The following is a 26,648-nucleotide window of genomic DNA, read 5'->3' as shown; positions in this document are numbered from 1 at the left end:
AGATTCTAAAGATACCACCAAAAAACTATGAGAACTAATAAATGAGTTCAGTAGAGTTGCCGGTTACAAAATTAGTATACAGCAATCTGTTGTGTTTCTGTACATTAACAATGAACTATCAAATAGAAATTAAGAGAATAATCCTATTTAAAATTGCATCAAAAATATTTGGGAATAAGTCTAAACAAGGAGGTAAAAGATGTATACTCAGAAAACTATAAGACACTGATGGAAGAAATTGAAGGCAACACAGACAAATGGAAAGGTATACCCTGCTCATAGATTGGAAGAATTAATATCGTTAAAAAGACCACACTCCCAAACGCATTCTATAGATGTAGTGCAATCCTTATCAAAATACCAGTGGCATTATCTGTGGAAACACACAAGACACTTCTGATTTGGAACTATACTACAAAACTACAATGATCAAAAAAAGCATGTTACTGGCATAAAAACAGACACAGATCAGTCGAACAGAATTGAGAACCTAGAAATAAACTCATGCACTTACGTTCAGTTAGTCTATAACAGATGAGGCAAGAGTATACAGTAGGGAAAAGAAAATCTCTTCACGAAGTGGTGCTGGTAAGACTGGACAGCTACATGTAAAAGAATGAAATTAGAGCATTTAATACTGTATACAAAAATAAAACGGATTAATTACTTGACATAAGACCTGAAACCGTAAAACTCCTAGAAGAAAACATGGGTAGCATATGCTCTTTGACACTGCTGTTAGCAGTATATTTTGTGTATGTCTCCTCAGGCAAGGGAAACAAAAACACAAATAGACTAGTGGGACTCAATCAAACCAAAAAGCTTTTGTAGAGCAGTGGAAACAATTGAGAAAATGAAAAGGCAGTCTACTGAATGGGTGAAGATGTTTGCAAATGATCTATCAGATGAAGGATTAATATCCAAAATGAATAATATAATGAGGGATTAATATCCAAAAAGAACTCAGACATCTTAACATTAAAAAAAAAAAAGCAACCAGTTTAAAAAAAATCGGTAGAGAACCTGGATACACCTTTTTCCAAAGAAGGCGTACAAATAGCCATTGGACACATGAAAAGATATTCAGTACCACTGATCATCAGGGAAATGCAAATGAAAACCACAGTGAGATACTACCTCTGTCAGAATGGCAATCATCAGCTCAATTCAGTCACTCAGTCGTGTCCGACTCTTTGCAACCCCATGGACTGCAGCACACCAGGCCTCCCTGTCCATCACCAACTCCTGGAGTTTACTCAAACTCATGTCCATTGAGTCGGTCAAAAAGACAACAAATATGTGTTGGTGAGGATCTGGAGGAAAGGAAACCCTTGTGTACTGTTGGCAGAAATGTAAATTGGTAAAACCTAACTGTGGTGCTAGAGAAGACTTGAAAGTTCCTTGTACTGCAAGATCAAACCTGTCAATCCTAAAGGAAATCACCCCTGAATATTCATTGGAAGGACTGAAGCTGAAGCTCCAATACTTTGGCTACCTGAGACAAAGAGCTGACTCATTGTAAAAGAGTCCAATCTTCCTGATGCTGGGAAAGATTGAAGGCAGGAGGAGAAGGGGATGACAGAGGATGAGATGGTTGGATGGCATCACTGGCTCAATGGACATGAGTTTGAGCAAACTCTGGGAGATGGTGAAGGACAGGGAAGCCTGGCATGCTGCAGTTCATGGGGTGGCAAGAGTCGGACACGACTTAGCAACTGAACAACAACAACAAAGTCACTATGGAAAAAAGTATGGAGTTTCCTCAAAACATTAAAAATAGAACTACCATACAGTCCAGCTATTGCCCTTCTGGGTATTTTTCCAAAGAAAAAGAAAATGAGATACATGAATCCCTATGTCCATTGCAGCATATTTACAATAGCCAAGAAATGGAAGAAACTGAAGTGTCTGTTGATTGCTGAACGTATCAGAATTCATATAGCCATTTATTTTTACCGTTTGGATTGCTTCCAGTGTTTTCCTATTACATATAATACAGCAATAGCCTTATATGTATGGTAGAAGTGATTTCTATCCTGTGAGTAAAGGATGGTAAAATGACTTCCATTAATTCTTTCAGTTCATGTTGGCAGGGCATGAGAAACAAGTGTTAACAGGTCAGGAAGAGACTTTATGGAGCACTGATAGTGCTTCCACATGTATTTCTTGTTTTTTTTGAAAACTGATAAGGCTGGTCACATGTGGTGGCCTGGCAGCTCGGAGGGTCCTTTGACCACAGAGGACTGACTGGAAAGATCAAAATCTGTCCACGTGTCCCCCATTTTTGGTACATTTGTTGGAAAGCTGAGGATTAGAATTGTGATTCCTTGTGGGTTCTTGTTAAGTGGATTTTGGTGAAAGCATCATTTTAAGGAGTTTTCTTTGGGGTAAGTGAGTGGTAGATTCAAAAGTCAACAAACGTTTGCTAACACACGAGGCATCATTTTGTGGTTCATGCACTCTAGTGATAGAGACAAACAAGTTAACTAAGTAAAATGCAGCATTTAGAATATTAGAACATGAAAATAAAGGAAGAAAAGTTGAAAGATGTGAAAGGGAGACTAAAATATGAGGCAACTTTGATACTTCACGGTTTAAATTTCACACATTGTAATAAAGAAAAAAAATTGATGTTGATTAAAAATAGACATGCACAATTGGACTATGTCTAAATGCTGTTTCTTGACTTTGTAATCCATAGATTTGCAGTAAATCCCTAAATGTATTTCATGTAATGTATAAATAACATGAAACATATTAAAAACCGATATCTACGTCTCAGCTAAAAAAAGGATGCTTTCTAAAACTGTTTTTGTTTAGTTGCTAAGTCATGTCCGACTCTTTTCATGACCCCATGGACTGAATAGTTTTCTAGGCTTCTGTTTCCATGGGATTTCCCAGGCACGAATACTGGTGTAGATTGCCAAAAGCTTTTATTTTAAATTGATATTTGATTAGAGCATTAACTCTGAATGAACTTAGCTTTCTAGATTTGAGAGCAGTGCTGAGCAGTGTAGTGATACCTTGTATGCTTACCAGGAATGAGAATCATTTTGCCAAAAAGTGGGCAAAGTGTAGAGAATAGAGACAGCAGAACATGATCGGGGGAACGTAGATTTTGGAGTCAGGCTGACCTCAGCTCTGTTGCTTATTAGCTTTGTTAGCTTTACTAGCTTTGTGGATTTAGTGTGTGTGCATGTGTGTTCAGTCCTGTCCGACTCTTTGAGACCCCGTGGACTGTGGTCCATCAGACTCCTCTGTCCATGGGCTTCTCCAGGCAAGAGTACCAGAGTAGGTGCTGTTTTCTCCTCCAAGGGATCTTCCCAACTGAGGGATCAAACCCAAATCCCTTGCGCCTCCTGTTGTTGGCAGGCGATTCTTTACCATTGAGCCACCTGGGAAGCATAGGGAAGCCCCTTAATCTCACTGAGCTTGTTGACGGTTCTGTAAAATGGCAATGATATTACCTACCATGTAGACTTGTAGGGTGGAGAAAAACCATAATGTACATAAAGTGTGTGACTTTCCTCTTCTCTCCCATTAATTTAAAAGATCAAGGTCTCTGTCTTGAAAGTTACTCTAAAATACTTGAGGGGTGAAAATAAGCAACACAGATTTAACCAATTTTCTTATGACTGTTTTATTCTCTGATTGAAAATTGTATATGACTCTGAATTAATCGTTCAACTATTTTAAAAATTAGGCCAAACACAGAGTATGGTAATATTTGTCAATGTCCTTTTTATAAAGGCTACTTTTTAGAAACCTTTATTGCATAATGAAAATTGTATTATGTATACTGAGCACTAGATGGTGCTCAAATAAGGCAAGAAGGCAGCTTTTGGCACAGTCACACAATCTCTAAGCTTATTTTTTCTCAGTACCAAAGTAATGCATGTTCATTTTTAGTACCTTTATATACAGGAAAGCTCAAGGAAGGCAAAAAAAGATTAAAATAATACTAATCCAAAGTAACCATTGTTGACTTTTGGTGAATATCTTGTCAGTTCTCTCATTTAAAAATGCTTGCACCATATTCCACACATTGTTTTGTTAACTCACATGTTCTCATGTCATTGTTTTCACATCACATAATTTTAAGTGATTATAGAATGTTTTGTCTTATAGATGTCCATAATTTATATCATTGAACGTTTTGGTTGTTTCTTATTTTTTTTTATTAAGTGTAAAACTGTGATGAACTTGATTGCAGTCAAGTCTTTGTGCTATCCCTAGTTGTGTATAAGGGCTTCCCTGATAGCACAGATGGTAAAGAATCAGTCTGCAGTGCAGGAGACCCCAGTTCAATTCCTGGGTTGGGATGAACCCCTGGATAAGGGATAGGCTACCCATTCTGGTATTCTTGGGCTTCCTTTGTGGCTCAGCTGGTAAAGAATCCACCTGCAATGTGGGAGACCTGGGTTGGATCCCTGGGTTGGGAAGATCCCCTGGAGAAGGGAGAGGCTACCCACTCCAGTATTCCGGCCTGGAGAATTCCATGGACTGTATAGTCCATGGGGTTGCAAAGAGTCAGACACGACTGAGTGACTTTCACTTTCACTAACTATGTAACTAGAGTGAGTTCTTAGTAGTTGATTTGCTGGTAAAACAGTCTTTTTTTTTAAAAAAAAATCACAGAAATCTTTCATTGTATAAAAGTTAGAAAATACAGAAACAAAAGGGAAAAAGAATAGTGTATCCTCATCACATAGAGATAACCACTTTTGATATTTTGGTATGTTTTCCCATACTTAAAAAAAAATGTTCATTTGGTTGCATTGGGCCTCAGTTGCATCATGCGGGATCTTTCGTGTGGCGCGCCGACTCTCTAGTTGTGTGTCGGCTCAGTAGTTGTGGCATGTGGGCTCTCTTATTGTATGCCTCCCGTTTGTTAGGCACTGTTTTTAAGGGCTGGAAACTTTGTAGTGAACATGAGGGACAAGGTTACTGTCCTCATGCAGCTTATATTTTAGTGGAAGAGATGGGCACTAAACAAGTAAAGAAATGAATGCATGAAGTCATTTCTGAAAAATGAAGCAGAGCAAGCTCATGGAGAGTGGTCGAATGGGAGCAAATGCCAGTGGGAGATTTCTTTAGCCAGAGGGTCTTGGGGAAGCAGCATTTAAGCAGATGTGAGTGAAATCGGGGAGCCCTGCATGTTCTGGGGAAAGAGTATTCCATCCGATAGAAGGAACAGCAAGTGTAACAGACTTGAGGCAGGCCTGCATTCTGCGTGTTAGAGGAACAGCAGAAAGGCCAGTGTGGCAGGGCAGTGAGCAAGGAGACGAAGTACATAAGGACTTTGGGCCATGGTGAAGGTTTTTTGTGCTGTGTGGTATTGCAGAGACTAGCATGCTTTCATGTTGGTATTTGGGAATTTAGTCTAGTCTGCTGTAATTTATTAACTCTCCTATAATGTGGAAAGGTTTTACTCACATACTATAGTTTGTGGTATCATTTACATAATATAAAACTTACCATTTTAGCCATTTTTCTTTTCAGTTTAGCCATTTTTAAGTGTATGATACGGTGGCATTAAGTACATTCCCAGTGTTTCACAGTGATCACTGCTCTCGATTTCTAGAACTTTCCCTCATCTCAGACAGAAACTGTGCACATTAAACTCCCTATTCCCTCACTTCCCAGACCATGTAATCTGTACTCTACTTTTCGTCTGTGAATTTGCCTATGCTCAGTACCATGTATAAATGGAATTGTTTAATATTTATCCTTTTGTGTCTGACCTTTTTCACTTAGCATAATATTTTCAAGGTTAATTCATGTTGTAGTTAGCACACATCAGAATTTCCTTTCTTTTTAGAATGAATAATATCCATTGTATGTATTTCCCACATTGCATAGTGTTTTTTTAAGTATCAGTTTGTTGTACTTTTTATATTTCTTTTAAATAAATGCCTTTCATTTCTCTTCCATATTGTTAGGTTCTGGTTCTCTCTCTTGATTTTCTTTTTTCAGCGATCCTCTTTGCATTATAAAGAATATGTTCATTCTCCTAAGAGACTGGACTGATGTGAACACGAGTGTTAATTTAGCAGTTACGTATCGAGTACGTGCTATGTGCCAGGTGCTGGGCTCACTGCCTTAGGTGGGTTTCCTCATCTAGTTCTCAAATCAAGTCTGTGAAGTTGGTACTATTAATATCCCTGCCTGTCAGAAAACAGGCTTGGGAAGGTTTTCCCAAGTCATATGGCTAGTAGTTAGCATGGACCAGATTCAAACCACCTTTATGTATCTTCAAAGATGAATTCTGTTGGGTATAATGCTACATGGTCTCCATTTGGAAGTATAGACTGATCACTGTCTGAGCTTCAAATAATGGCTAAAGAGATGCAGCATGAACTTACAGATGCTCATCTTCAAGAAAACAATCCCCAGGTTTATATACTCACGTTTTCAAGCACTTTGAAAATGAGGTTTGTAACAACACATTCTTTGTTTGAGTGCCATTATTTACAATATGAATGTAATAAATATATTATTTACAGTTAATATTGATGGATAACCTTGTCTCAAGTGGAGTGTGTCTTTGTTTAAGGGGAGCTGCCAGAATGAGCCTTTCTCAGAATTTCTTCATCTGTTTCCTCCATTGAGAAACAGGAAAAGAGACTTTTACTAAATTCGGTCACAAGTTTTTAACTGACAGAAACTACTAAGTGACTATACATTTTTTTTCTTTGAATTTTTGATGCCTGTCTCTGCTTTCATATTTTTATTCTCTTTGGCCCACTTTATGTATGATTTTATTAGAGCTTCTCAAGTTGAAACAATCTGCTGTGTCATTAAGGTGGGCCTGGGATAACTCCGAAACTGTTTCCTAAACTCTGGTTTTTTCATCATATGTTCACTTGAATGGTGACCAAGATAGTGTACTTGGCCATTTTTCTAAGGGAATAAATAACTTGAGACTATTTTTTGCGTCTTATTTTCCCAAGTTGAGGAACCAAAAGAAGTTCAGTTTTTACATCTTGAGTCAAAACCTTTGTTCCCCTTTGTTTTATTTATATACTTTTCTATGCAGAATCATTTGAAAAGATGCTTGAGTTTGTCCAGGGTTGATTGCTCCCTTAAACTAAAAGCTTAAGTGGGGGAAGACAACTAATACTGTTTAAAGCATTAAAACAAGGGAGAAAATGAGTTTTGCTCCAAGTGTACCCTTCTTTCCTTTTCTCACTGTGTTGGTTGGAATCTGAATTTTTAAGTCATTTTTTCTGTTGCTTTCTTGAGGAAAAAAATGCTGTATGATCTTGCTGGTAGTTGCTGAAATTTTGACATTTTAATAGTTAGGGTTTCTTTCACTTTGGCAGTTGAATGACAGCATATAGGATTGTCTGTGAATCACATGAATATAAATACTTTTTGGTTCTACTTGGTGCATTAAAAAGTGCTATAATAAACTTATATGTAGTTTTTATCCTTTGACTTTTTCCTATGAATAGACTCTCTTAAAACCTTAACGTTCCCACAGTTTAACCACTGAATGGGCTGATTCTTGTTAGTTTTGTGAATGATTTCCGTAATTCTTTCTTTGCTAAAGAAAGGGGAAAATGTCTTTAGAAGTGCTTCTATGCTTTTCTGAATGGTTACTTGTTGATTTTACTTAGGTTGCGTCTTAAGCTGACAAACATACAATCTGTTGGAGAATGTATGCTGTAGGCTGAAAATGACACTGTTAATATAAAGTGTCAATTTTGACATCATTTTATAGTGGAATTTTCAGTGAAAAAGACTTACAAATTTTCATGTTTATTTTATGAACCTCATAGCTACTTAAATTGTTTAGCAAATCAGTGTCAGAAATCTATGAATAAATCTCCCTTCCACAATTTTCTGTCCATCTGCTTTTCATTAAAAGGTTTGAACCAAGAGTTTATCATCTTTTGTTATTGAGATTCATATATGAGATTGGTGTGCTTAAAAGCAAAATAAAACCAGTCTAAATTACTGAAAGTTATGAGTTAGGGAATATGTAATTTAAAATTTTAGCTTTCTTACCAAACTATAGTTTATGATTTCCTAGCTATTACAAAAATGATCTATCATCTTACCACTTTCCTTATTAGACTTAATTTTTCTGTTTTCTTCTACTTCTTTGTCATTCACATACTTTTTAAATGATATAAATCATAACAGATATCATTTTTATAATGGATAATACATCTATGACAGCTTCATTTAGGTATATATGGAAACTCTGATTAGTTACTTGTAATGTTCTAGGTTGATGTTATGTGGGTTTGCCTTAATAAAAATGTAGCTAAGTATTCATATTGAAATTGTATTACATGGACTTCCCTGGTGACTCAGGTGGTAAAGAATCTGCCTGCAATGCGAGAGACTTGGGTTTGATCCCTGGGTTGGGAAGATCCCCTGGAGGAGGACATGGCGACCCACTCCAGTATTCTTGCCTGGAGACTCCCCATGGACAGAGGAGCCTGGTGGGCTGCAGTCCATGGGGTCACAAAGAGTCAACACAACTGAGCGACTAAGCACACATTCTTATTTTGTGACCTAAGTTACTTAGCTTCTCTGTTTCCATCACTTGTAGGGATGATGATAGTCCTATTTCCTTAGTCAACTTTTCAGGGTTTTTAAAAGAAGTCACATGAAATAATCAAGGTGAGAGAACTTAGAATAGTATATAGGCTTATTATATACTGCTTCCCTGATGGTTCAGATGCTAAAGAATCTGCCTGCAATGCAGGAGACCCAGGTTTGATCCCTGGGCTGGGAAGATCCCCTGGAGAAGGAAATGACAATTCACTCCAGTCTTCTTACCTGGAGAATTCTATGGACAGAGGAGCCTGGTGGGCTACAGACCATGGGGTCATGAAGAGTTGGACACGACTGAGCAACTAACACTTTTACTTTATACATATTGCAAGTTGTAGCTAATCAGCAGATATAGTTGCATATCAACAATTAATATGCTGAAGTCTTTTTTTTAAACAAACAAATTTATTAACATGTATATGTCACATGTACCTGGAAGATACCCAAGGAAACTTAGTACCTCCCCAAGATGGCCAAAGCCACCTGCTTAAATATCATCTTTAGCTAAAGACAAAAGAAAGGTTTCTTTTAGTTGAGGGAGTCAGGGAGGAAAGCCAGTTACAGGAAGTTACCAGGAAAACCTCAGGCTTCTCTGTCCATGGAATTCTCCAGGCTAGAATACCGGAATGGATAGCCATTCCCTTCTCCATGGGATCTTCCCAAGCCAGGGATCTTCCCAAGCCGGGGATCGAACGCAAGCCTCTGTATCGTACCAGGGGAGCCCAAAAGCACAGTACACAAAGGTAAATCTAAATTTAAATGCCTTCTCCATTGGTAAGTGTTTCTGGAAATTTAGTCATTTTTCTCTTCTTGGTAATAGGAGACACCTTTACATAAATGAAGATTGTCTTTATAAGTGTAATTTCACCTTCAGTTCAGTCGCTCAGTTGTGTCCGACTCTTTGCGACCCCATGAATCGCAGCACGCCAGGCCTCCCGTCCATCACCAACTCCCAGAGTTCACTCAGACTCACGTCCATCGAGTCGGCAATGCCAGCCATCTCATCCTCTGTCGTCCTCTTCTCCTCCTGCCTTCAGTCTTTCCCAGCATCAGAGTCTTTTCCAGTGAGTCAACTCTTTGCATTAGGTGGCCAAAGTACTGGAGCTTCAGCTTTAGCATCATTCCTTTCAAAGAAATCCCAGGGTTGATCTTTAGAATGGACTGGTTAGATCTCCTTGCAGTCCAAGGGACCCTCAAGAGTCTTTTCCAACACCACAGTTCAAAAGCATCAATTCTTCGGTGCTCAGCCTTCTTCACAGTCCAACTCTCACATCCGTACATGACCACTGGGAAAACCATAGCTTTGACTAGACGGACCTTAGTCGGCAAAGTAATGACTCTGCTTTTGAATATGCTATTTAGGTTGGTCGTAACTTTTCTTCCAAGGAGTAAGCGTCTTTTAATTTCATGGCTGCAGTCACCATCTGCAGTGATTTTGGAGCCCCCCAAAATAAAGTCTGACACTGTTTCCACTGTTTCCCCATCTATTTCCCATGAAGTGATGGGACCGGGTGCCATGATCTTCATTTTCTGAATGTTGAGCTTTAAGCCAACTTTTTCACTCTCCTTTTTCACTTTCATTAAGAGGCTTTTTAGTTCCTCTTCACTTTCTGCCGTAAGGGTGGTGTCATCTGCATATCTGAGGTTATTGATATTTTTCCCGGCAATCTTGATTCCAGCTTGTGTTTCTTCCAGTCCAGCGTTTCTCATGATGTACTCTGCATAGAAGTTAAAAAAGCAGGGTGACAATATACAGCTTTGACATACTCCTTTTCCTATTTGGAACCAGTGTGTTGTTCCATGTCCTGCATACAGATTTCTCGAGAGGCAGGTCAGGTGGTCTGGTATTCCCATCTCAAAATTTTCCACAGTTTATTGTGATCCACACACCTTACAAGAAGGTAACTCTTAACCTCGTTTTCAGAGCTTCTCCTGTTTCTGCAGTTTCTCAATACAACCAGCCCAAAATGATCTTTATATCAAAGAGACATATTTTGGGGTGGCACATTCTGCTCCCCTAATTCCCAACTTTGAGACTGCGCTATTAAGTTCTATTTTTTTTTTTAAGTTTTTTATTTTATTTTATTTTATTTTATGTTTGACTGCACTGGGTCTTCATTGCTGTGTGTGGGCTTTCTCTGGTTGTGGGAAGCAGAGGCTACTCTCTGGTTGGCGGTGTGAAGGCTTCTCACTGAGGTGGCTTCTCTTGTTGCGGAGCATGGGCTCTAGGGCACGCGGGCTTCAGTAGCTGTGGCGCATGGGCTCAGTAGTTGCCGCTCCCGGGCTCGAGGGCACAGGCTCAGTAGTTGTGGTGCACAGGCTTGGAAGCTCCGTGGCTTTTGGGATGGTCATGGATCCGGGATCTAGCCTGCGTCTTCCGTATTGGCAGATGGATTCTGTTATCACTGAGCCACCAGGGGAGCCCCCTATTGAGTTTTAGAATCTAGAAGCTGAGTGAACCATTCCAAGTGAACCATATCTCAGTGAACCATTCCAAGTCCTGAGAATAGAATCGTTGTTCAGTTAAAGGGTCATGTCTCATTTTAGGACGCAATTTTTCAAGTCAGCTTCCAAAGGTAGGCCTATATGGTGCAAACAATCAGATTTATTAAGAGTCATTTCTATAGAAACACAAGAAAAGTGAAGGTTAATGACTGAAGCAGAGTGTAAGCCCAGTTTTTGAGTCCTGAGAGTAGCTGGTTAAGATTTCTAGATGTTGGGCTCAAAGAATCTTTTTTCTTTTTGTTGTAAAATACAACTAACAAAATTTACCATTTACCATTTTAAGGTGTACATTTCACTGGCATTAAATGCATTTACACTGTGTGTAAATGATCACCATCTAGATCACCCTCTAGAACTTTTCAACTTTCCAAGTATATGCTGAAGTCTTTGAACATACTTTTTAAATTTTTTTGGCCACGCTGAGAGGCGCATGAGATCTTTGTTCCCTGACCAGGGATCAAATTCAAGCTCCCTGCCTTGGAAGCACAGAGTCTTAACCGCTGGAACCACCAGGGAAGCCCTGAACATATCTTTTTTTGTAGAAAGTTAAACAGTTCTTTTCCTAAGTCTCCTCTTCCCATGTTGAAATACTCCCAAATTCTAATTTATTTGAGTTCAAATTACTGAAAATCTGCTAAATATAAACAGTACTTAGTTGCAATTTTGAGTTTTTAAAAATAAATTATTTTTCTCTGTAGTGTGAATAATTTTTCAAAAATTTCTGATTTTGTGTGGGAATCCAAATTGGTTCTGCATTTGAGAATATGATAAGATTCTCTCTTAGGTTGCATTGTTGTTCTTCCACCTTTTTCCTTTCCTTAATCTCTGAGATCCAATACCATGGTTTGACAGTTTCCATTGGCACTCTTACGTTTCTTAAAAATTCAAAGTGTGGACAGATGAAGAATGAGACACATGGGTTGATAGAAAAGAGAAAGTCAAAATAGAAAAAATATGTTGGATAGTAGAAATTGCCTGAAGGACCACAAACAATTCCTTCTGAGGCTGTATGTTGGCCCTGTGATGTAGGTCATAGGTCATCAGTTACCAGCCTAAGTATGCAGTTTCTGTTAACTCCAGTGGTGAGTATTTTACTGGCCAAGTGTAGCTTATCTGACCTGTTATACCAGCTGACTGAGATATGGTAAATAACTCATATATATTTTTGAGTAAAGTATTAGTTGCTCAGTTGTGTCTGACTCTTTGCGACCCCACAGACTGTAGCCTGCAAGGCTTGCCTGTCCATGGAATTCTCCAGGCAAGAATACGTGTGAAAATTATCAGGAATAGATACTAACTTCATTAGATGACCCATTTTATATATTTATTTTGGTTGTGGGCACTTGAATTCTTGAACTACAGGCTTCATATGAAATTAGGTTTTTTCCCCTACCAACAAATGTTCCTTCTTGTTTTATTTGTCACTTTTGGAAAACTGCTTGTCATCTGACAGTGGTACTCTGTTGATGAATGAAGGGATGTATGCTGTAACACTGAGCTCTGGTCTTCTTATTTTCATATGCAAACTAATGGCAGTGTCTCGCTGAGGTTGTGGTGGAGAGCAGATCTAACCATAAGGCCAAGGTTGTTTTTATTTTCTTCTGTCGCCTTGTGAATTGTGGCTGATGACATCTGGACACATTTTCTGCATAAGAGGGTAATACAATTGATCATCTCTTTTTTTAATGAAAAAATACCCACAGTTTTAAAACATTTTTAATTGGAGGAGGATAATTGCTTTGCAGTGTTGTATTTCTGCCATATAACAGCGTGAATCAGCCATAAGTATACATATGTCCCTTCTCTCTTGAGCCTCCCTCCCACCCAACCCCTCTCAGTTGGTTGTCTTAGAGCTGAGTTTGCTGTATCCACTACTTTTTACTTTGTATTTGCTAAGTTTCTTCATTTTCTATCACAATCAAGCATTTCAGTATCCTCTTCCTATACCATTCTTCATATTAAGGCCAGAGTTGTTTGTCATGTCAGAGGATTGTAATTCAGAGTTTAAATCCAGAGGAGTTGTAAACTCTGTACAGTGGTTCTTGATGTGCCCCAGCTCCACGTTAGCTAATACAAAAGTTGATTGCCTGGTACAGTGAATGATTTTACGTGGTGTTGAATAGAACTTTAAAAAAAATTACAGTGGCATGGTAATTTGCCAGTTAGATGTTTCATCCTTTATGAGTTCCTCTCCATAGGCGATTTTAAAGGGGGGGAAAAATCTGAATTTGTCATGAAGGTTCTTATGCTTGCTTACTGTCAGCATGTGCTTGTCTGAATATAAAAATCATTGGATTAGGTGGAAAAGATCTGGGTTTGTAATTTTGCAGATTTAGGAATATTTGTGGGTTAAGCCACAGTTATGCATTTTGGTGGGAATGGTAATTGGTTAGATCTTTCTGGAATGCAATTTGCAGTATTCACCAAAACAAAAATGTCATTGATCTAGCAATTCCACTTCTAGAATTTATATTCAGGAGATGATTGGACAAGTTTAAGAAATGTATGTAGAGATGTATATGTTTAAAGACAATTGGTAGCAATGTTTATGATAATTGAAAATTGCTAACAATCTAAGTGCCAGTAAGGAGATGTGATGAATGAACAAGCAAATAAAAATGGTGCATCTGCACACTGGAACAGAATACAGGCAGTAATAATGAGTGTTTATAGACACTGCAAGGAGATCCAACCAGTCCATTCTGAAGGAGATCAGTCCTGGGATTTCTTTGGAGGGAATGATGCTGAAGCTGAAACTCCAGTAGTTTGGCCACCTGTTGCTAAGAGTTGACTCATTGGAAAAGACTGTGATGCTGGGAGGGATTGGGGGCAAGAGGAGAAGGGGATGACAGAGGATGAGATGGCTGGATGGTATCACGGACTCGATGGACGTGAGTCTGAGTGAACTCCGGGAGTTGGTGATGGACAGGGAGGCCTGGCATGCTGCGATTCATGGGATTGCAAAGAGTTGGACATGACTGAGCGACTGAACTGAACTGATAGACACAGAAAAATCCACAGCATGTTAAGTGGTTAAAGCCAGTTACAAAATCATTCATATAGCATAATCTTGTTTAAGCAAGACTGTGGTTTTTCTATATGTATTTTTTAAATGTACATATTTATATAATTCTGTATAAGTTTTTATAGCTTTATTTTTATGATTTTTAACTTGTTATTTTGAAATAATTATAGATTCATAAGAAGTTGCAAAAAAAAAAATAGTACAGAGAGATTTCTTGCATCCTTTCCTGTTTCCCCCAATGGTATCATCTTTTGTAACTCTAGTTCAGTACCCGAACCAGGAAAGTGACATTGGTATAAGCCACAAAGATTATTGAGAGTTCAGCAGTTAGTGCAGTCATTTGCGTCTGCATGTAGTAGTTGTTTAATCACTAAGTGGTGACTCTTTTGTAACTCCATGGACTGTAGCCTGCCAGGCTTCTCTGTTCATGAAATTTCCCAGACAAGAATACTGGAGTGGGTTGCCATTTCCTTCTCCAGGGGATCTTCCCAACCCAGGGATGGAACCTGTGTCTCCTGCTTGGCAGGCAGATTCTTGACTACTGAGCCACCCGGGAAGCCATGTAGAGCTCTGGACAGTTGTTTCACATGTCAAACACCACCACAGTCTAGACGCATCACTGTTTCATCCTGGCAAGGCTCCCTTGTGCTTTCTCTTCATAGCCACACCCATTTTTGTTTTACTGGAAATAATGCTTTGCAGTGTTGTGTTAGTCTCTGCTGTACAATGAAGTGAATCAGCCATATGTATACATATATCCCCTCCCTCTTGGACTTCCCTCTAAAGACCCCCATCCCACCCCTCTTGATGGGACCCCCATCCCACCCCTGTAGGTCACCACAGGATGCCGAGCTGAACTCCTTTGCCTTACAGCAGGTTCCCTCTAGCCAGCTGTTTCACATGTGGTAGTATATGTATGTCAGCCCCAACTCCCAGTTCATCTGCCCTCCTTTCCCCAGCCCTTGTCTGCATGGCCTTTCTCTACTCCTGCATCTCGGTTCCTGCCCTAGGAAAGAGGCTTGTGCACTGATTCTGCCTCCCCCATCTCTAAACCCTGGCAGCCACTCTTCAGGTTTCTGTCTCTATAATTTTGTTATTTCAGGAAGGTTGTTTAGAATCATGCACTAGGTAACATTTTGAGATTGGCTCTTTCACTCAGCAATGGTATCCTTGAGTTCTGTCAACTTATTGTGTATATCATAGTTTACTACCCAACCCCCCCCACCCCCCAGCCCGCCAAGTAGTATTCTGTTGTATGTATCCTATAGTTTGTTTAAACAGTGACCTATTGAAGGACATCTGGATTGTTTCCAGTTTTTTGTTTTTTATGAATAAATCTTCATAAACATTTGTGTCCAGGTTTTTGTACAGGTTTTTGTGTGAACGTAAGTTTTTATTACTTTGAGATAAATACTTAAGAGTACAATTACTGGGTTATGTGGTAAACGTTTAGTTTTATACAAGACTGCCAAAACTGTTGTCCATAGTGGCTGTATCATTTTACATTCTCATGAGTAATGTATATGATATCCAGTTTCTCTAAACCCTTGCCTGCATTTGATGCTATCACTCTTGTTAATTATTTTAACAGCTCTGATAGGTGTCTAGCGTTACCTCGTGGTGGTTTTAGCATAGTTCGTTTTTGCAGTAACAAATAAAAATCAATTTCCTTTTTAAAAAAGAAAAATTGCCTTGATCTAAGTTTCTTTCCTGCCACTTATTAAACATCACTTAATACTGAGAAGTTTTGCTAGGTGAATAAGGAATATTGATTTCCTTTGTAATCCACTGGGGTTGTGATTCTACTGTAGTAACATATTAATGGAAATAAAATCAAAGCAGATCATCTGCCATTGTTTGACATAGCTGTTTTGATGCTATTTCAAAATGTAGAACTACTTCAAAATTTACTACATTATGCTGTCTACTTCCCCTCTGCCCTGTAGAGAGGAAAAGGGTGAAGATTGGTAGATTAGTTATAAGATGCATTAAGGAATAAATAAATGCAAAGTTGACAGTTTAACATTCATGGATTTGTTTCCATTTATTGTTGAGTATGTGGAGCTGAGTGCTGAGTACTTTCTGGGTAGTGTGAATTGCACTCTTAAGCATTTATCTCAAAAAAATAAAAACTTATATTCGCACAAAAACCTGTACTTTCTGAGTACATCATAGTGTAGCCCTCACAACTATCCTATCAGATAGTCACATTCTTACCTTCATTTACATGTGAGGAAACTGAGATGCTCAAATTAAGTATCTTGGCCAGTCCTACCAATTGGAATGAGGAAGCTGGAGTTGAAATATGTGGCTTTGGAATTTTTCATTATATGGGAGCAAATGTTGGCTTCAGTAATGGGAATGGTTGGAAATCTATTGTGCCAGAATGAGTTTGTTAATTGATGGTAATGGTTAAATTGAGAGGTGGCACACTTGGGGTATAAGAATTGAAAGTGACCAGCCTGTGAATCTAGTGGCTATAGAGACATCCGTATTATTTCCATTGCTATTTCTTCCTAGTGTTCCAGTTTGATGTATTATTTTAGTGGAATTAAACTAGAATTTTTAAAGATAATGTACTTGACTGAGTTCTGCTCTAGTAACAGTTAGTGGTTTATCTAAGTTTACTGGCCCAACAGTGGGCAACACTGGTCAGTCATAGTGGTTGTTGGGTGAGCACACGGTTAGGCTTTATTGTATGTATCTCTAGGGACGCTATTATTATTGTTGATGGTGGTCACATTATCTTTTTGTCTTTTGCTAAAAATCTGAGGATGATTGAAGATGTTTAACCATTGTATACCTGAAGCACCTTGCTGGTGCTGTTAAGAGGTCTGTTAGTGTATATTTTTGAATATCTGTTTATTGGTTTCCTAGTTTATGTAGGATAAAATCCAAACTCCTTAAGGTGGCATTAAAGTTCTCTCTTTTGCTTTTTTTTTTTTTTTTTAACCTTGCAAGTCTTCTCTGCTACCTACTCTCCCCACTTACTTGGCTTTCTCATGGTGAATGTTGGTGCACTCAGCAGAGGTGGCAGAGATGACATTGATTATTTGAGACATAACTTAGAAGTCGTCCAGCCGTGTTACTGATACTCAGTGGGGCCTTTTGTGGAAACTCTCACTGGAGCCAGTAGAGAATGAGAGGTTGGTGTTGATGACAGTTCTCTCCCGAGGGATAGTCTCTTCATGAAATCAGAGCAGAGAAGGGGATAGACTTACTATATAGCCCAGAAATGGCTGTGGTAATGTTTAAAGAACTTCCCTGAAGTTGTGAAAATCTTGATAATCATTCCCTTGCTGAATTATCTTCAGGAAAGCCAATGGAGGTTCTTAAAACAGGACAAAGCCCTAGACCAGTTTCAGATACTCCCATGTGCATGACAGATTCTCGAGCATGGCTGTTCGGCTCCATCGGTCCTGTTGTCCACTGGGATGTCACCTGTAAAACTGAGATTCCTGTTCTGTGAATCCATCTGGTTTGGTTGCTGCAGGAGTGATAGTGCTCTGAGGAGGAGGAGCCTGGTCTGCTCTCACATACAGGGATTGCTTCGGACAGAGCCACACCTGATCCTCGGATTAATAGGATTGTTTATCTATTAGAGTTTAGTTCCCTTAGCAAATGTTTGCTTGAGGTGACTAGTTTTCAGTATTTATTCCTAATCTCCCATTAATGACGTTTCAGATGGACCTTGTTGTAGAGTTAATGTATACAGGAAGTTTGAAGACCTCTGTGGTGTTAATTTATTTAATCTGTATTGGTGTGAATATTTGACTGCTCCTTCTTTGCCCCTCTATTGTATGCTTCTGGTGCCCCAGAAGCTTTGTTGCTTTCAGAAACAGTATTCAGTTTCTAATTGTAATTGTCTTGGAAACAGGCATATTTTGCAGTTGAGTTTTACTTTTATTTACTGCAAATGATGATTTGTTAGTTGCCTGCTGCCAGAACATCTGAGCTCATTTGTTTAACTCAACGGTACTGTGCATAGATGCCTGTAACACGCGGCAGCAGTTACCAGCCACCCCAGTTGCTTACCACCCCTTTTTAGCTGTAAATCAAGCAAATGGGAAAGAAGATTATTCTTAAAATGTTCCAAGAAGTTTAAAATTTTGGAGGATGGGAGGAAAGGAATTCTATTATAACAGTGTGTTGCTTTTGGCAAGGGTGTCCCTGGCTGGTTTCTTTTGTAGAAATAACAGTTCAGAGTGCAGAAAATGCAACAAACAGAGCTCTGTAAATCCTTAATTTCATAGGTAACTGTCATGTGTTTTTCTTCTGGCTGAGCCACTGTATCAGGTGTGGTGGGGGGAGGCATGGGTGAATGAGACACTTTCCCTCTTCTCACAGAGCTTATAGTCTGGACATTCAAGACACTCTGACCTGTGGTGGTGATTTTTGAGGAGGTATGGTGGCTGGGTATGAGCTGTGTTGGATTGTGGCCATCAGTAGGGGACCCATGCCCTAGGGGCCTAATCGCAGAATGGCAGTGCTGGCTGGCTCACCACCAGACAGAGCTTTCCAACAAAGGTGGGATAATTCCTTGGGTGACCAAGAAATCAGCCTGCTTCAAAAAGGTATATTATTTTACATTTGGAAACAAATCTGGTTTTGAATTGTGCTGGAGAAGACTCTTGAGAATCTCTACCACTGCAAGGAGACCAAACCAGTCAATCCTAAAGGAAATCAACCCTGAATAGTCATTGGAAGGACTCATGTTGAAGCTGAAGCTCCAATACTTTGGCCACCTGGTGGGAACAGTCAGCTCATCAGAAAAGACCATGATGGTGGGAAAGACTGAAGGCAGGAGGAGAAAAGACAACAGGATGAGATGATAGAATGGTATCACCAACTCAGTGGACATGAGTTTGAGCAAATCTGGGAGATAGTGAAGGACAAGGAAGCCTGGCACGCTGCAGTCCGTGGAGTCGCAAAGATTGGACCTGAATTAGTGTCTGAACAACAACAACAAAGGTGTCTTTAAAAATATTTTAATAAAAAATTAAACTTGGGGATGGACATTGCCTTGAAATCTAGAGAATGTGAAGTGTTTCCTGAGGGAGGGGAAGAAATCAGTTTTGTCCTCTTAAGTGTCTGACAAAAGGCCTTCATTGATTCGGTGCATTTTTATTAAGTGCCTGGTTTGTACTAGGCTGGGAATGTGTTGATGAGCCAGGAGCCCCCTGTCTAGTGGGGGACATAAATAGATAAATGGTTTGTCTTGCTACAGGGTTCTCAGTTTCATGATTGAGTACTTTTGGGATAGAAACCAGGCTTCTTACCAGGGCTTAGGTGATCGGAGGTGGTTCCCTGGAGGAAATGGTGTCCAAACCATCCTCACTGATACATGTTGGAATTAATTCTTTTTTCAGGCTTATACTGTATTCAAAAGAAACCAGAACCTTGTTTTGGTTTTTGTTTTGGAAACACTCAATACCTTTCTGTTGAGTGTAAGTTGAGAAACTGAACTCTGTGCTCCAGCCATCTGGTATATTTCTCCAGACTTGTAGTTAGTTTACTGTTCTCCAGTGTTGACTAACCTCTGCTTCCCAAAATCTGCCAGGCTTCTGTGGCTGCCATGCCTTTGCATACACATTCCTTGTGTCTTGAAAGCCTTCCCTTTTTGTCTGCCCAACTGCCTTCTCTTCCTCCTTCGGGATGGTTACCTCTTCCGGGATGCCTTTCTTGACTGCTCATAGGGTGGGTTGGGTGCACCTCCCGGAAGCTCATGCGTAGGGCTGGGTTTGATCTCTGTACTTCCTCTGCACCAAAGAGTGTTTCTTCACTCCAGTGTGTAGCCTGGAGGCAGAGACAGCATATTTCACAGAGCCCGGCATGTCCTGGGCACCCAGGCAGTGTTTGTTGAACAAGTAAATTCTGAAGCTTTTGAAGGTTATAGCTACATGTGTATAATTGAAGCTCTTGGTTCCAGCTGGTTTTAAGAGAGTATTATTGACTGAAGAAAGTAGATGTACCAGTGAAACAGATTTTATACATGTGGTCTAGTTATTAACCTCGTAAAACTCTTTACAGTCTTTTGCATTTTATACCTCTTTATTTTTATTTTTTGCCCAAGTAACCCATAAACTGAGTAATTCATAGTTCCTACTTCTTGCCAACTACTAATGTGTATTATTAAATCTGACCACAGTGATTTATTAATTAGAAGTCTTTCGCTTTTTAACAAAAATCAATTTGATTTAGCGTATGTCAGTAAAAGGAAGGGGCTTATGTGATGAGGAGACAGGGCTGTTTCGTAGAACCCCGGAAACACAGCTAGGCTTCAGGAAGAACTGGTCTCAAGAATTAGAAGGCCAGTGGGAATCCTGAGTGTCTTTTTTGTTTATCTCTGCCACTCCGTGGATAGAGGATGGCTCCCTGTAACCCTCAGCTTGGCAGCCCATTTCCAGCCATGTGGATAACCTGTCTTTCCATCTCAATTCCAAATTCCCTACGACTCTGGCATAGCTTAGACTCTGATCCAGTCAGCTATGGCCAGGGAGTGGGGTCAGGCTGAACAAGCCTGTCTGCCTCTGTTCACCCCTGAGGAGTAAGTTGGTGGGACTGTAGAAGAAAGGGAAGGGAGGACAGCAGACAGATAATGTGTGGTGGGCAGACACTCCAGAAATACCTAATGCGGGGATAAAGACCAGGGACGTATGAACAGTTGACTGTACAATCATTTCTAGGTAATTTTGGCTAAAAGTTTTTCAATCTTTGAAGAAACTTTAAAGATTTACTTTGAAAAAATATTTATCTTTGAATATGAATATAATGTGGGGCTTCCCTGGTGGTTCAGAGGGTAAAGCATCTGCCTGCAATGCAGGACACCCGGGTTCAATCCCTGGGTCGGGAAGATCCCTTGGAGAAGGAGATGGCAACCCACTCCAACATTATTGCCTGGAGAACCCCACGGACGGAGAAGCCTGGTGGGCTACAGTCCACGGGGTCTCAAAGAGTCAGACATGACTGAGCGACTTCACTTTCTTTCTTTTCTTGAGATTCTTAAGGTAATAGCATATTCATTGACGTAGTTAGTTCTACTGCTAGTAGTTAGTAGCTTTGTGTGTATGTACAACACTTCTTATGCATGATACTGACTTCAGTTGCTGGGGGACAAGTTCTGGAGTAGCTTTAATAGATATAAAAGGTTAGACTGACATGTATGTGAAGTTTTCTAGTGGCCACATTAAAAATGTAAAATGAAACAGGTGAAATTCATTTTGAAAGTATATTTTATTTGGCTCAACATATCCCCAAAGTTACAATTTCATGAACATAAGGACTAATAATGAAGTATTTTCTTTTTTCTTTTTCTTTTTTTAACAATTTTTGAAATCCGGTATGTATTTTGTATACCAGTGCATCTTGGTTTGGACTGGTCATATTTCAAGCGGTCAGTCACTACGTGTAACTAGTGGTTACCATATTGGACAGCATAGTTCTAAAACAGTTAAAGTAACTCATTTTCTTTCATAGTTTCTCTAAAATTTTCTTGTCAAAGGCGTCAGTACTTATGGATTGTTCTTTTCAAAATATGCTTCAGCAGCAACAGCAGAGCACCCTAGGAGGTAGGGATTTTTCAGCTCGCCCTGAAAGAGTTGCCCGTGTGGAGCATTCACGGTGTGCCATGTGTATGGGCAGAAGAGAACATTTTCAAACCAGTCACCAGGCTGTTAAGGGCTGGTTCTTGTTCTTCCTAGACTACTGATTCCTGGAATGTTACTTAAACTCCTTGGAAGCCTCTGTTTGCTTATCTATTAAAATAGGGTTTTTAACTGTCCTCATTAGAAGAGGTTTTCATATGCTAATAAACTTGAAAGGGCTTTGAAAAACTTCAAAGTTTTTACATTACACAAACTGAAAGCATTATTTTTATTTATTATCAGGGAAAAAAGTACTGCATTTTGGCAACAGTAGTAGCTATCATTGAGATTTTACTTTATGCCAGGCATGGTTCTAAGTGCTATATTACATAATTTAATAATAACACCTTTTGAAGCAGGTACTTTTTTTAAAAAAATAATTTCTGTTTTATGTATGAGAAAGCTAAAAGTTAAATGATCCTAAGTTTACAAGGCTAGTAAGTAGTTGAATTGGAATGCACTTTGTTTTAATTGTGGCAGAATACATACAACATAAAATGTATCATTTTAACCATTTCTAAGTGTTCACTTCTGTGATATAAGTACCTTCACATTGTTGTTTAATTATCTCCACTATCCATCTTGGGAACTTTTTCATATTCCCTAGCTGAAACTCCATACTCTCCACATACTAGCTTGCCATCTCCCTGCTCCCCACCTCACTGTTCCCAAACACACCAGCAGCAACCACCTTTCTGCTTCGTCTCTATGGGCTGCCTACTCTAGGAACCTTATATATGTGGAGTCATACAATATTTGTCTTTTTGTGACTGGCTTATTTCACTTACTGTAATGTCTTCAGTGTACATCCGTGCTGTAGTGTGTGTCAGGATTTTCCTTTTTAAGGCCGAATAATATTCCATTATATACCTGTACCATATTTTGTGCCATCATTCATCCTTTGGTGGACATTTTGTTGCTTCTACCTTTTGGCTGTCGTGAATAGTGCTGCTGTGTATTAGTGTACAAGTATCTCTCCGACTCCATGCCTTTAATCCTTTTGGATGTATGTATACCCAGAAGTGGAACTGCTGGATCATATGGTAGTTCTGTTTTTGATTTTTTGAAAAATTGGCATACTGTTTTTCACAGTACTTGCTCCATTTGGCATAACCATCAGCAGTACACAAAGGTCCCAGCTTCTCTACATACCCTCCAACACTTCTTTCATTTTCTTTTCTTTTCCTTCTCTTTTAAAAAAATAACTCAGCCTTAATGGATGTGAAATAGTATTCATTGTGGTTTTGATTCGCATTTCTCTAAATGACTAGTGATAGTGAACATCTTTTTTCTTACACCTGTTGGCTATTTTTATGTCTTTGGAAACATAAAGTCTGCAAAATCTGAATCCTTTGCAGATATTTAAATTGCTTTTTTTGTTTTTGTAGAGTCAGAGTTTTTTAGAAATGTATTTTGGATATTAATGCCTTATCAGCTATATGATTTGCAAATACTTTCTCTCATTTGGTTGGGTTGACTTTTCACTCTGTTGATAGTATTCCTTGATATGCAAAAGTTTTTAATTTTGATGTAGCCCATTTGTTTTCTTTTGATGCGTGTGTTTTTGGTGTCATATGTAAGAAACCACTGCTGAATCCACTGTCATGAAGCTTCCCTACTTTTTAAATCTAAGAGGTTTATGTCTGTCTCTGTCTATGCCTCCTGTCTTTGTCAGTTTGCGTCTGCCTCAGTTTTTCTGTATATTTATAAATTATTGGAGTTTATACATGTGTTTTGTCTCTTGTTTCTTTTTCAGTGTTGTTGAACTGTTTGAAAGTATTACAAAAAATAATGGCATTTATCTAAAGAAGTTTAATCTTATGATAAGTACTTACCTTGAAGCTGGGCAGATGAGTCTCCTGCCTTGTGCTCTGCGTTTGGAAATACCTTTCTTGAATTTTTCTATAAGTCCCTCCAGTCCCGCCTCTCCTCTCTGCTTACATACCTAAAAGGCAACGTGCCCCAGTTGCTTTTTTTTTTAGGCGTTTCATGTTGAGAATTATAGTAAATTTTCTGATTACATTGAGAATAGAAGTTTTATTTTGCTGATGTTACTGTTTACCAATGTACACCATGTTTTCCTTCTGAGTTTTTATTATGTTTATTTTTATATATTGCTTCAACTGGTTAGTATGAACATGATTGAAAGTGAAAGTTACTCAGTCATATCCAACTCTTTGCGACCCCATGGACTATACAATCCATGAAATTCTCCAGGCCAGAGTACTGGAGTGGGTAGCCTTTCCCTTCTCCAGGGGATCTTCCTGATCCAGGAATTGAACTGGAGTCTCCTGCATTGCAGCCAGATTATGATTAGTGTTATAGTTAGGAACATGATTAGTGTTATAGTTACTAATTACCTTTCTTCTCTTTCTCCAGTACTGAGTTGAAGCTCCTAGAGGAGGCAACCATTTCAGTCTGCAGGTCTTTAGGTAAGGAGGAAAAATGAGTGTGTGTGTGTGTGTGTATGTGTGTGTGTGTGTAATGTGAGGCAGTTATTTTAAAATTTCTGTTAACAAATTTTGTTACTGCAATATGAATTGAATTGATGAAGTGATATATTTTTGATGATGATAATTATAATCGTACTAATTATTCTTGGTGCTCATTGATGCCGCTAGAGGGTACCATTCAGTTAACAGCAGTGAGACGCATGGTTGCATAGTTTGCAGGCATGGTAATGGACTCTGCTAAGACATAGAGCTTGTTCTTTTTGCAAATTTTGAAATACTGAGAAAAGCCCCCAATATTGTTTGTTTTGTAGTTACACGTATAGTTCCTAGAGAATATAGGATCATTCATCCTTTGCCAGTTGCAAAAGATGCTGTTGTTGGTTATGTTAACTAGAATAATTATTACTCATTAATAGGAAAATATATTCGGAAGCTCTTCAAATTAGTAATAACAACCTTGTGTTAATGATAAAGTGCCTGAGCTCTGGAATTATTTTATGGTCTTAATTATAGCTCTGCTACTTAATTATTAGCTGAGCTTTAATTTCTTAATCTAAATTGCAGAATTTTTGCAAGGAAAAGTCAGATAACATGAAATATCCAGTACACTGCCTAACATTTGTCATTATTCATTATTTCTGTCAATAAATGTTACCTTTTTTGGACCTCACTTCTCAAATACTTTACTGTCCAATTGGTAACAATTGGAAAGAAATGTATGCCTTAAAAAATGCGGATAATTATACTTAACATTTCACTTACATTTGCTTTGAAAATTAGAGAGAGTATATCTGTGAAACAAGTGGTGTACAAGAGCTTAATGAGTGATGACAAGCTTGTTTTTAAATCAAGCTTATGGATATGCTCCATGTAAGCTAACTCCCATTTAACTTGCTCTGCCAAAAATAGTCTTTGATGAAATATTTTTACTTTTAAAAACAAATTATGTTGGTAATGATAGAGGTGTTATTATAATAGTTGCCTTGAATTTTTTCTTTAGTTATAACCATAGATTTTGAGAATTTTGTACTAAATAGAGCTGACTTTCAAAAACCTATGTGACAGTTTGCTGAAAATTAATTTTGTATAACAGTGATATCAGTGAAGTTATTATGATATAGTTTTTAAGTGACCTTGGGGTTTTTACAAAAATAGCATTTTAAAATTGGGAATAATACTTATTAATACAATGTGGAGAGCATACTAAAATGTAAAAAAGGTAGTATTTGCTCATATTCCACAACCTTCACAAAGCTGTTGTTAATATTTTGCCTTCTGTTATTTCTTCTTTGGATATACGTTTACATATGTATTAAATACACACATATAATTATTTCAATCTGTGTTTTTCACTTGGTGTTATATATTTAAGTATGTCATTCTGTATTTAAAACCACTTTGGAGAATAGCAAAAAGAAAAATCACTGCTAATCTTTTGTGATAAGATCAAAATCTTAGCAGAGTATTCTGTGTGTATTGATTTATATGCACAGTTTTATGTAAGTGATATTATTTATATGTTATTTTCACTTAGCAGTACTCAGGAGCTTCTTTTCATGTCAATAGATATAAATGCATATAGATTTATTTAAGGGTTTTGTGGGTATATGACAATTCTCTTTTATGTTTTGGTCTGAAAATGTTTTCATTTTTCCTTTGCTTCTGGAAGATAGGTGTGCTGGGTGTAGAATTCTAGTTTGGCGGTAATTCTTTCCATACTCTAAGGACACCATTCTGTTATTTTTCTGGTTGTTCTCATTTTGTTGAGATTAAAGTTGTCAGTGTTAGTGTTGTTCTTTTGGGAAAAAAAATGGAGGTTTTTCCTTCTGGATACTTCTGTGTTTTTTTTTTAATCCTTTGGTTTTCAGCATCTTAGAATATGCTCAGGAGTATTTTTCCTTCCTTTTTTCTTTCCGTCATACTTTTTTCCTTCCTCCTCTTTCCTCCCTCCCTCCCTGCTTGTTAGATCTGTGGTTTGATGTCTTCCATCAATTTTGGAAAATTCTCAGCCATTATTGGTTTATATTAATACATTATTTCTGTCCTGTTCTGTCTTTTCTCTCCTTCAAGGGTCTCTGTTATACTTCCGTTAACATTTTCACTATGTCCCATATATTTGTTAGGCTCTTTTTTTTTTTTTTTGTATTTTTCTTTTTTTTTCCTCTCTGACCTTCCATAGGATATTTTCTATTAATCTGTCCTTAGTTTACTAATCTTTTTTTCTGTTAAACCATCTATTGAGATTTCTAAAATGAAAGTTAAATTTTAGAATGGCTTTAGATTTATAGAAAAGTTGCAAAACCATGTAGAGAGTTCCCATATAACCCTCATCAGTTTCCTCTATTGTCAACAACTTATATTTATATGGCATATTTGTCCCAACTAAAGAGTTAACACTGGTATATTACTGTTATCTAATCTTGACCCTTTATTCAGATTTTACTGGTTTTC

The 26,648-nt window shown here is 38.3% G+C and overlaps 1 protein-coding gene across 2 annotated transcripts in view; it reads left to right on the top strand.

Annotated features, from left to right (window-relative positions):
- The window catches only part of DYM (dymeclin), a 392,231-nt gene that overhangs the window by 30,837 nt on the left and 334,746 nt on the right, over positions 1-26,648 (top strand). For both annotated transcript variants that reach the window (XM_069568503.1, XM_069568504.1), the window contains exon 3: positions 24,124-24,176. In XM_069568503.1, coding sequence (XP_069424604.1) covers positions 24,124-24,176 — 53 coding nt within the window. The remainder of the gene's footprint in view (positions 1-24,123; positions 24,177-26,648) is intronic.

This window comes from Ovis canadensis, chromosome 23, assembly GCF_042477335.2.
Source record: "Ovis canadensis isolate MfBH-ARS-UI-01 breed Bighorn chromosome 23, ARS-UI_OviCan_v2, whole genome shotgun sequence".
Lineage (NCBI taxonomy): Eukaryota > Metazoa > Chordata > Mammalia > Artiodactyla > Bovidae > Ovis > Ovis canadensis.
Note: the sequence above shows the minus strand (reverse complement) of the source record. Positions and strands in the feature narration are given on the sequence as shown.